We start from the raw sequence: 12,919 nt of genomic DNA, 5'->3' as shown, positions 1-12,919 counted from the left end.
TTGTCTTTTGCCATGTGTGAGGCATGCATGTGTTGCATGCCAAGTGTTGTCAAAGATTGCATGCATGCCAAGTTTCGATGACTTGTGACATCAAAGTGTATGACAAGTGTCACCAACATGCTTTAAGAGGTGATATGCATGTGCGACAAGTGTCACCAACTTGCTTCACCAAGTTGTATGGATGCATGACAAGTGTCAATAACTTGTGGCATAGCTATAAATGCATGTGTGGCAAGTGTTAGTCATGCATGAGTGTGTGACAGGCGTATGCCTAAATATAAGAAAGTCGTTGTTCTTGAGTTCCAAAAAAAAAACCAAAATGCGGAAGGTCAGCCCATGTGCCGCTACTTCCCATTCGTTGAGCTTGTATAATTTCTGAACTTTGTTGTTTTTTTTTTCATTTTAAGTGAGTTATTGAAATATCAAGATGTTATCTCAAGTCGAAACATGACTTAAGGAGGTTTTCTCACAGTTTTTTCCTTGACGATGCACTGAGTTAGGCTTGAAGCGTCAAAAATCCCGTCTCATACAAGCTAATTTGGTTATTGAGGTAGTTTCAAACGTCTTTAAACAAAGAAAAAGGTTATTGAAGTTCACTGTTTACGAACAATTTTACCGAATTATTAGACTCAAAAATTAATATAATGAAAATATAAGAAGTAAAACAACAAAAATAAATATAGGAAACTAAACAATTCAGGGGTGTTTTGGATTGCTTATTTTAAGTAACTTATGACTTATTAATTTTTAAAAAAAGTTAAAAAGGTGTTTGGTATTGTGTGTTATTGTGAGAGATAAGTTAATAAGTTACAAAGTTGTAACTTATTAACTTTTTTGTAACTTATTAACTTATGGAAAAAGTTATAAGAGCATTCTCAACCGATCCTCTAAATTTTTGTGGGTGGTTTTTGTAAATTATAGGATAAGGTTAAGGGTGGTCGGCGAATGAAGAAGAGATAAAAGTTAGTGTTGTGAATTTGGGAAAAAACTTGTCTGCCCCTAATTATTTTTTTATTATTTGTTGAAATTAGTTGTGAGTAGAGGAAATAGAAACTGTAATGATAAATGTATAAAAAATATTATTTAATTGAATATGAGAGAGAAACATAGTGTTTTTTAAAGTACTTATAGAATTGGGGATGGGGAACTGAACATCATTCTCAACAACTCCTTTAAAATTATGTGAGAGGAATCTCTAAATTTTTTTAGAGGGTTCTAAGTATTTGTGAGTGAATGAGAAATCAAATTTTAAAAAGCTGAGTAATTTTGAGTAAATTTGTAGGAACATCGTTTATCATTTATTTATATTTTAATATATTTGAAAGTGATTGTGAATTGAGAAGAGAGAAAAAATAATGATAAAGATGTAAAAAAGTATTACTTGATTGTATATGAGAGAGAAAAATATAGTGATTTTTAATGTAATTATAAAGATAGAGATAGATAAGCTGTCTGAAATACTCTAAAAGCATTCCCAGCAAGTCCTCAATCCCTATCTCTATAATTACACTAAAAATCACTACAATTCTCTATACTGTTTAATTAAATAATACTTTTTATATCTTTTTCATTACAGTTTTCTCTCTCTTCTACTCATAACAAATTCAACAAATATTTAAAAAAAATAAATAGGGTTAAACAAAATTTACCCAAATATACAAACAATGACTGTTTTTTCTCTCTGCACCATATAATTTGCACTTATAACCACTCATAACCCCACCCTATAATTTGCAAAACCCTTTCACATAATTTTAAGGGAGGTGTTGGCAATGCTCTAAGGAAGTAAAATAAGTAAGGCTCAGTTATTCTAAAAGGGGATAAAAACTGAAAATGATTTGTAACCACAAAAAAATCCCATAAAAAAACAAGTAAGGATCAGTTATTCTAAAAGGGGATAAAAACGAGAAGGGTGGGAATGATTTGTAACAACAAAAAAACCCTTAAAATAATAAAAATTAGTAAAAAAATCATAACTCAAATTTTAATACAAAAACAAAAAATATAAAAACACAAAAATGTTTTTATCGTATTTCTCGTTAAAAAAACAAAAAAAACAATGTTGAATGAAAATTTTTTTTGTGTCTTTTTATTTAACATCGTGTTTTTTGTTTATTTTCGTCACTGATTGTGTCTTTTTTCTTGACATTTGTATCTTTTTTTCTTGATATTGTGTTATATTACTTAACATTGTGTCATACTTTGTTTGGCATTATGTTATATTTTGCGATCTATTTTGTTTTTTTTTTGTTTATCATTGTGTTGTATTTTCGAAATTGTGTGGGGAAACATTTTGGTTTTTAAAATTTTTTCATTTTTTATTTATATATTAAATTATGATTTTTTTTAATTTTTTTAAGAGGTTCTTTATATGACAGCAAATACATTATTATTATTAGAGTTGAGTGTCATTTTAGTACACGTGGTTTGTCTAATTACGCAACTTTAGTACCACTTTTGAATTTATTGCAAATGACTACCTAACTTTTCTAAAACTTGCAATTTTAATACTTTTTTCTAACTCCGTCTATTTTGTCCGTTAAGTCAGGGGCAAATTAGTAATTTTGATTATTTTATTTATTTTCTATTTTGAGCTACGTGTCATTTTCATACATGTGGTTTGTTCATTTACACAACTTTAGTACCTTTTTTTAAATTTATTGTAGCTGAATACTTTGATTAGTTTTGAATATATAGGCAAACCAATAGAGACATTACATATACAATTAAAAGATCATCTCTAACCCTAATGAACATATCAACACCCCACCCCACCCCAACCCAACCCCCAGGTCTCTCTCATTGATCCTTCAAACCCTAACCATTGTTCAATAAATTATGATATGGTGTTTTGCCCATGTGATTCGTCAATCGCCGTTCATCTACACGTTTAATTGATGTTATACTAAGAGGTGCGAAGGCGTGTGCTTATTATTTGGCTTGATCATCCGATGTGTTAAAGAGCTACTATTATCATGCTCGAACTTTTGAAAAAAAAAATCAATGTACATAAAGGAAATGCAATAAAAATGGCTAAGATGAACTCAGATATTGAGGTGCTAAAAGTAAACTGGCAATCAAGAACAAAAGGCTAAAAAATATGTTACATATTTCATGACTGTTTTTCATTTTCTATCATGTATTTTAGTTACCTTTTAATTATAACATGTAATAGGTAATGTTTCTTTTGGTTTATCTATCTATTCAAAAGTAATCAAAGTATCCAGTTACAATAAATTCAAAAAAAGGTACTAAAGCAGCATAATTGAACAAACCACAGGTACGGAAATGACACTTAGCTCAAAAAAAATAAATAAATAAAATAATCAAAATTACCAATTTGCCCTTGACTCGATGGAAAAAATAAACGGGGTTAGAAAAATGTACTACCACTTACAATAAATTAAAAAACAATACTAAAATTGCGTAATTGGAACCGAATTCTTATTATTATTATTATCATTATTATTATTATAAACTTTACTGATAAAGTGATGGAAGTAGGTCCGTGAAACTAATTTGATATTCACTTAGAGAATGGATCATCATCATCATCATCATCATCATCCTCTTCATCATCATCGCCATCATCATCACCAACCGGAGATCGGAGGGTTTCTTTCAAGGTTAGAATGTGTGGGTTTGTTTTATTATTATGTTTAATAATAAGTTGCTTATCATCTATATATATATAATTTATTCATCTGTTGTTGTAATATATATATATATATATATATATATATATATATATATATATATATAAAATAAAAACCCATTTGAGTTGTGAAAACTGTAGAAACTCATTCTCAATCACATGTTTTTAATTAATGTTTAAATCTTATGGTCCACAATTAAAGTGAATAAAAAATGTAAATATAAATATAACTTTTTCTCTCACCTGAAAACATATATAAAAATTAGTAAAAAAATATTAAAAAATGGCAAAACATTTTTTTTTTAATTTTTCAATGTTTTGTATTAAATGTTACAACATATATTACATGTAACAAAAAAAAACGATGTTACATAGATTTTTCACGGGTTTTCACAACTCAAGTGGGTTTTCATTTTAACATTACCCTATATATATGGGTCCTGCTAGGGACACCACCCTAGGCGCCGCGTATAGGCCTATACGCGGCGTTTTAGGGTACGATTTGACGTCCTAGCCTAGCCTGTCATAGGGTTGTCGGATCGTACGGGCTAGGCGCCGCGTATAGCCCTATACGCGGCGCCTAGGGTGTTGTATATTTTTGAAGCCCGGCTCCCTCCCCTCCTTCTCTACCATTTCTTCTTTTTCCTTTATTTTTTTTTTCTTAACCCTCACCCTCTTCATTTAATCAACACCAACAACCATATATGTTTTCGGAGTCGGACGAGGAGATGCCGGACAGGTAACGGTCAGTCGGAGTTGAACCATGTATGTTTCCGGAGTCGGACGAGGAGATGCCGGACGGCGCTAACGGTCAGTCGGAGTTAAACCAGGTTTCGTTTTATCTTTATTTTTTACATGTTAGGACATAGTTGTAGATGTTAGGAAAGAGATTTGGTGAATGGTTTACTTTAGAAATTTGTCTAGGCACCGACCGTTTGACGGTAACCTTAGTTCGCCAGGCCTCCTAAACTTAAAATAGATTTTCCGTATTGTTACCGTTAGCGCTAAAATTTTTATTATATTATTACTATTAAAATATTAATATTATTATTAAGATATTGTTGTTATGAAAATATTATTGTTAGTAAAATAAAATACTATTATTGTATTTATTAAAATAGTATTATTATTAAAATAATAATATTTAAATACTATTTAAATATAAATTATTATATTTTTATTATTATTAAAATATTATAGTAAAATACTATTAATTATTATATTATTATTATTTTTATTCTAAACATATAATTATTAGTATTAAAGCATTTAGTTTCGAATTATTATTAGTACTAAAATATTATTATTATTAGGTACCTGATGTACGCCAGAGAGTCAGATGTCGAGGTTAGGCGGCGACGCAAGACATTCGGAGGTACGTTTGTATAGCGTATTGTATAATATAATATAATATAATAATATTATTATATTATTATATTATATTATGTTATATTTATGTTAGTGAGTTTTTATAGAAAAGCCCACCAGTGTTGTCTTATTATGGTTTTTTTTTCCTTTTTTTATTTCTTTTCTTTTCTTTTGTTATTATTAATGTTATTTATGATTATTATTAATATTAGTAATATTCAATTATCAATAACATATTATTATTAGAAATTCGATAAAGGGCGTTTAGTAGCAAGACTTATTTGGGAAAATTGATAGTGGGAAACGAACTTTTAAATTATTGGCTGCTTTCGTTATGGGCATCTTCAATCAGTTACAGTGGCTTACTTAGGAAAACTGGCATTTCCAAACGAACTTTCAATTTCTTGGCTGCTTTCGTTATCGACATCTCAAATCTGGCTCTTCGATTTCTTCGAACTCCAACGGTCTTGACCGCTGGTCACCACTGACAACCGTAGTTGTGTTCACTCGAACACATATCAGTCGTCACTAAGCTTAAGCTTAGGCTTGTTATTAGTTTTATTTTTAGTTGGGGGTATTCTAAGTTGTTCATGTTGCGTATATTAAAGAATTATCGGCTTTTATATATACGTGTATATATATAGTAGATGTGCGGTATAAGAATTCATTACGTCGAGATAACCAGAACCAGATTGAGACGCTAGTTTGATGAGTTTGAATCTCTCGGATCCGCGGTATCCGCTAACGGCAGCGAGAACAGGAGCCCCTACTTTGGACAGATAGGTGAAAATTCGGTCATTGCTCCAACATAACGAGCACTAGATTGAGATATTAGTTCGCACTTAGCTGAACCGGTTGACACGTATGCAAACGTGGGTTTAGGTTTGGTGCTGACCCGGATATTAACACATATGTTTACAGCATTTGTTGACACGTTTGCATAATACACAATGAAAGCACAAACTCAAACAACAATCCATACAATAGCAATTGTCTTTGTTATTTTTCTCTTCTTCTTGTTTGACTGGTCGTTGAAGAGAATTGCTATTGTATGGATTGTTGTTTGAGTTTGTGCTTTCATTGTGTATTATGTAAACGTGTTAATATCAGCGCCAGCACGGAGCCTAAATCCATGTCAGCATACGTGTCAACCGGTTCAGGTATGTCCCGGCTAATATCTCAGTCTGGTGCTCGTTGAGCTGGAGCAATGACCGAATTTCCACTTATCTGTCCAAAATATGGGCTCACGTTCTCGCTGCCGTTAACGTATACCACGGATCCGAGAGATTGAAACTCATCAAACTAGCATCTCGATTTGGTGCTGGTTATCTCGACGCAATGAATTCTTAAAACGCACATCTACTATATATGTATACGTATATATAAAAGCCGATAATTCTTTAATATACGCAACATGACCAACTTAGAATACCCATAACTAAAAATAAAACTAATAACAAGCCTAAGCTTAAGCTTAGTGACGACTGATATGTGTTTGAGTGAACACAACTACGGTTTCCGGTGGTGGCCGAAGGTTAAGAGCGTTGGAGTTTGAAGATATCGAAGAGGCGGATTTGAGGTGCCGATACCGAGAGCATCCAAGAAAGGGTTCGTTTGGCACTGTCAGTTTTTCCCAAGGTAATCACCGTAATTGATTCAAGATGTCCATAACGATAGCAGCCAATAAATTGAAGGGTCGTTTTGCAATGTCAATTTTCCCATATAAGGCCTGCTACCGAACACGCTTTGCCGAATTGTGAATAATAATATATTATTCATAATTAAAATAATATTAATAATAATTATTATAAATAACAAAAAAAAGAAAAAAGAAAAGAAAAGAAAAAAAAAACATAACAAGACAAGCGGGTGGGTTTTTCTAGAAAAACTCCCCTATCGGCCGCGTATAGACCTATCCGCGGCGTCTTTTTATGACTAAGACGCCACGTATAGGCCTATACGCGGCGTCTTAGCTGGATTACAACTTGCCCTGCAAAGGCTGGGCTAGGTTGTCAACTCGTACCTTAGACGCCACGTATAGGTTTATACGTGGCGTCTTGATGTTGCTGAATTATTGGAGGCCGGCTCCCCTCCTTTCCCTCCTTTCCTTTCTTTATTATAAATGTTGGACACTATGTTTCGTCGTTCAATGAAAAACAATACAACATTTGTACTATATATACCTAGAATGTCTTGGTTTAACCATTTATTTCCAGAGGAGGACCCAGGTTACGCTGCTAACGATCAGCCTGGCACATCGTGGTTACCCGACTTGAACCAGGTTTCGTCATATATTTATTTAGTATGAATTTGGTAGTTTTTTTTACTAACACATGCTGCATTACGTTTTGTTATGAGTATGTCGGGTATGATACCCAGCCCGAGCAGTTTTATGGTAACACTGGCTCGCCGGGCTTGCCAAACTTGAACCAGGTTTTGTTATACAGTCTTTTTGTAAATATACGGTTATCTTATTATTATTTTAATATTCTTATTTATTATTAAAATATTATGTTTTATTTTATTATATGTATTATTATTATTATTAATTATTACCACTTGCACTGTTGTTTGAATTTCTAATTTATGTATGGTAGGAGTACTTCGTGTCGGAGTACGGTAAACAGCTTTCGTACCCGTCATCTGTCGCCTAGTCGGATTACGAAGGTCAGGCTACGTCATCGTACCAGCCACCAGTAGCAAATGATCCGTTTTATGGAACCGAGTCTTCATCGCACCACGGGCGAAATGATTATGCCGGGCCAAACCTAAATAACGAAGATGGGTACGATGACGACTACATACGCGATGTGAAGGTTTCGTATAAAACAGATGCTGTAAGACACCGTGTGTTTTGTTTAAGTTAATATTATTTGTTTGTATGTTATTTAATAAACGGCTTAAGAATTAGCGTAAAACTGTTTCAGATTTTTGAGAGCCGTGAGGAGCTAGAGAAATGGGTAAAAGTTAGAGGACAAGAGCATGGGTTTGTTGTTGTGGTCCAGCGGTCAAGGAAAAACGCCGTGGACCTTGCATGCAATCGTGGAGGCGAACCCAAAATAAAGGCGACGGTGAGACGTACCGGCAGCATCAAAAAATGCTGTCCGTTTAAAATCCTGGGCAGGTACGACTCGAGGGGTGCATGTTGGAGGGTTCAACTGGTAAACGAGACTCACAACCACGATCCCATTGAATTCGAGGAGGGGTGTGCGTCTTTTAGAAAAATGAACACCGACCAGCTGGATATGGTTGAGAGTTTACACAGGGTCGACGTGAAGCCGCAAGAAATCGAAGCAGCCCTCCGCGAAAAGTTTCCCGGTGTGCAACCTGCATTAAAATATATATACAACCACACCGCCAAGATTAGGAGAGATGGGCTACTAGGAGACACCCCTATGAAGGTAGTTCAAAACACTTGTAGTTTAAATGTGTACTTGTCGTGCTTGTAATATTTAGCAAATTTTTATTTCATCCAATGCAGGCGCTGGAAAACTTTCTCGCAGGCAACGGTTTCACGTTCTATACCCGGGAGAGTGATACCGACGACAGGACGGAGGAAATTTTCTTCTGTCATAGTAAGTCGCATAAGATATAGCGTGCGTTCCCCGAGGTGCTGATGGTTGACACGACGTACAACACCAACATGTACGACTGGCCGTTGGTTCAGTTTATCGGTGTGACCTCGACATCACAGTCGTTTTGTATCGCCGCCGCGTTTGTGATCAGGGAACGGCAGAGGAACTTCGGCTGGGCTCTGGAGAAACTTAAAACAAATGCTCTACGACTGCATGGAGTCACGCGTGATCCTGACTGATGCGGACCAGGCTTTCATGAACGCATGCGACGCGGTCTTCCCTAATGCCACCAAAAATTTATGCAGGTGGCACATATCCAAGAATATAAGGAGAAAATTTAAGGGCCTATATAGCACGGAAATGGGGACGGACTTTGCGTACTAGTGGAAGATCCTGTATCAGTAGCCGACGATTCAGGTATACGACCACCGTCGCCTAAACATGGAGCGTCATTTGATACGGGACGATAGAGCCGGTGAGTCCTTCGTATCACCTGACAGTTTTTAATAGTCTAAACATACGTGTTAATAACGTTTCCTTTTATTTTTCAGAGGTCTGGCAATACATTCGCAAGAGCTGGCTGGATCCATACAAATACAAGTTTGTAGCCTGCTGGATCGACGAATGCCGAAACTACGGTGAAACTACGACGAACCGAGTTGAGAGCCAGCACGCAAATCTGAAGAGGTACCTCAATGGAAGCAACAACTTGCTCGACACAATTGCCAGACAAATCCTTAAAATGGTCAACTCGCAGATGAAAGAAATCGGTAAATCTTTTGAAGCCTCCCGCTCGAAGGTCATGGAAGGACATCGACAGCACGTCTGGTTGAAGAAGCTAATAAACAGGGTGTCGATTCACGCTCTGGGTCTACTTGTGAACGAGTATGGGTTGATACACAAGATGCGTGACGGCGACGCTTCATGCGACCATCATTTGTATTCGTCTTCGGGGCTGCCATGTGCCTGTCGGATTGAGGGATACATAGTTAACGACACGTGTATCCCAATAGAGGATGTTGACCCGTTCTGGAAGAGGCTTAATTTTGATCCAGCCTGTCCGCCGAACGAAGAGCCAGACTACGCAGCAAGTCTACGGGACATCATAGATACGCTATCGTCCATAGATGACCCTAATCAAAAGAAAAGTTTTTTCGCCAGGCTCTTGTCTGCTATTCCAGGGAGATCTAAAAAGAAGGAGCCAGAAAAAAGAGAGGATCCTCGGGGGCGTCCCAAAAAACCAGACCCCCCAAGGCACAGCGCATACACCCCCGCTCCAGATCTCCCCAGACATAGCTCCTACAACCCATCCTCGTCACAGGGGCCCAGCCAAGAAAACCCCACCCCATCCTCGCTGAATCGTTCATTGTCCCAGTCAGCGTCGCGGTTTAAAACTCCTCGTGGACGACCTACGGGAGCTCACCTCGGGTTTCCTTTGATAGTTTCGCCTGCGCAAGTACCGACGATAGAAACGTTTAGGAGAGTCATTCCTAGCTGGGCCCATCCGTTCGTCGCAGACATCAAAAACGTATGCCCAGACGGTAACTGCGGTTTTCAATCAATTGCAGTGGGTTTGGGGATACATGAGAAAGTTTGGTCGGATATTAGGCGGGCGATGCAGAACGAGCTGGAAACGAACGAAGGGTGGTGGAGGGCGATGTTCAACAAAGAGGATGACAGATTGTACGGCTGGGTTCATTCCAGCATTCCGTACTACAACACGGTCAAACCGGCGCCGCCGAGTCGTTGGTTCAGCTTACCCGGTCACGGGCACGTGGCTGCTCAGACATACGCGTGTGTGTTAGTCAACCTAGTTGGCAATCAAACCGAATCTTACTTCCCATTGAGAATCGGTCCTGACTTGGTTCCGGATCCACAGGTTATAGGCATCGCTAACTGGGGAGGTGATCACTGGATATATATAAACCTGGTAGGGGATTTCCTAATGCCTAGGCCAAACCCTAATTGGGAAAGAAGCGCCGTACCGGCGGCACTCGAATGGAAAACACGGTTCGGACAACGTTTGAAGGAGTACGAAGACATACGCCAGGGTTGGCGAAAGGAATCCTCTAACGTAGATCTAGACAGCTTATAGAAGACATAGTATCAATGGACGAAAAAGTCTATAATAATAATAATAATAAATAATAAATAACAATAATTAAATAACAAACTAATATTAATAACTAAATAATAATAATAATAATAATAAATAATAATAACTAAATAACAAATTAATATTAATAACTAATAAATAATAAATACTAATAAATAATGATAATTAAATAAAAATAATAGGCCTAAGACGCCATGTATAGGACTATACGTGGCGTCTAGGACCCCTTATATCAGCAGACGTCTGCTCAGCTACCAGACTTAGGCCTAAGACGCCACGTATAGACCTATACGTGGCGTCTAGGACCCCATATTATCAGTAGACGCCTGCTCAGACGCGCACTTTCAAATTTCAAAACTCCCGCGCAAACGACCGAGCATCCACACACGAGCCTATATCGAACGGCGACCGAAATACCAAACGAGCCGACGAGATTCACCCGACACCGACACCGACACCGACACCGACACCGACCCGATATGGAGGTAATTTTTTAATATTATATTAGTGATGATAATTAGGTTAACATGATGATTAATATGTGTTGTTGATGATGTGATGATGTTGATTATATTGTTTGGATGGATAAAATTGTCGGTCGGAGTCCGGCCGTCGGTTTGCCTGGACTGTCAGACGCGGCGTATAGCTCTATACGTCGCGTCTGATATAATTTTTTTTTCTGTTTATTTTTAATAATAATAATATTATTAATATTAATATTATTATAAATTTTATTATCAATATTTATTACTAGTATTTATTATTATTATTAATATTTTTATTATAATAATTATTATTATTTAATATTTTTATTATAATAATTATTATTATTTGTTATAAATATTATTAATAATATTTATTATTAGTATTTATTGTTATTATTAATATTTTTATTATAATAATTATTATTATTTGTTATAAATATTATTAATAATATTTATTATTTGTATTTATTGTTATTATTATAATTATTATTATTATTTGTTGTAAATATTATTATAAATATTATTATTAATATTTATTATTACTATTTATTGTTATTATTGTAATTGTTATTGTTTTAATTATTATTATTATTTTTTATTATTATAGTTAGTGGACGACGAGATTGAGCACGAGGTCGAGCAGCTCGGGCAGGGCGAGGGGCGGGGCCCAGGGCGAGGGGCGGAGCCGCGGCCGGGGCCGCGGACCCCTTGAGGGCAACAACGTGTTGCTCACCTACCCTCATGTGCAGTTCGCTGAGGGTTCGGACGCCCACACACGATACATTCGCCTACGCCATATGCACCCGTTTCCCAGCACGATTATTTCCTGGTCGTTTTTGGAGTCCTGTGACGCGCACCAGTGGGCGGCTGAGTACATTGGACAGAATACGCCCTGGAGCGGATGCTTCAGTATGCCACTATCAGCTCACTGGGAGCTGACACTGGGGTTACTCCATGATACGCGTTACGTAAGCTTACTCCACATTGTTATGTTTATATTATATTATATTATATTATATTATATTATATTATATTATATTATATTATTGCAGGCCCCGCGCGCCTGGTATGCCAGAGATTCAGATGAGGGTGCCAGGCGCCGATACGACACAGTCGGAGGTTTACTTCCGCATGTTCGGGCATGACGTCCATCTCTCGATGGAGAAGTTCGCGGTTGCTTTGGGCTTATACACCGCGCAGGAGATACGCAGCTCGATATACACGGAGAGCATCTACCAGATGCCGGAGGACGAGCTGCGGGTATGGTGGCGGGCCATCAGTGATCACGACTTCGGGGATAGGACCTTGGGCACCAGTTCCAAGGTCTCGTCTATTAGGGATTCGCTGCACAGGTACGTTCTTAAAATGTATTCTATTGTTTAGTATAACGTAATATATATTAATAATATAATATTATTATAATATAATATGCAATAATATAATATAATATAATATAATATAATATAATATAATATAATATAATATAATATAATATAATATAATATAATATAATATAATATAATATAATATAATATAATAAAATATAATATAATATAATATAATATTATTATTATTATTGTTAATAAATTATATTATCTTATATTACACAGGTACCTGCACAGGCTGATTGCGATGTCCATTGCGGGTCGCAATCAGGGCGCGGATCACTGCAGCCTACGCGACCTGTTTTTTTTGAGGTATCTGCTGACTCACCGGCACT

At 36.3% G+C, this 12,919-nt stretch overlaps 1 protein-coding gene across 1 annotated transcript; it reads left to right on the top strand.

Annotated features, from left to right (window-relative positions):
* Nucleotides 1–8,247: 8,247 nt before the first annotated feature.
* Nucleotides 8,248–10,693, top strand: LOC143533249 (uncharacterized). The gene is made up of 3 exons (XM_077028088.1): nt 8,248–8,424; nt 8,505–8,598; nt 9,150–10,693. Exons 1-3 carry the CDS (start codon nt 8,248–8,250, stop codon nt 10,691–10,693), a joined length of 1,815 nt encoding a protein of 604 aa, XP_076884203.1.
* The last annotated feature ends 2,226 nt before the right edge of the window (nt 10,694–12,919 follow it).

Source organism: Bidens hawaiensis, unplaced genomic scaffold (assembly GCF_021521415.1).
Source record: "Bidens hawaiensis isolate Kalapana, Puna unplaced genomic scaffold, B.hawaiensis_p1.1 tig00009659_1, whole genome shotgun sequence".
In the NCBI taxonomy this organism is placed as follows: Eukaryota; Viridiplantae; Streptophyta; class Magnoliopsida; order Asterales; family Asteraceae; genus Bidens; species Bidens hawaiensis.
Note: the sequence above shows the minus strand (reverse complement) of the source record. Positions and strands in the feature narration are given on the sequence as shown.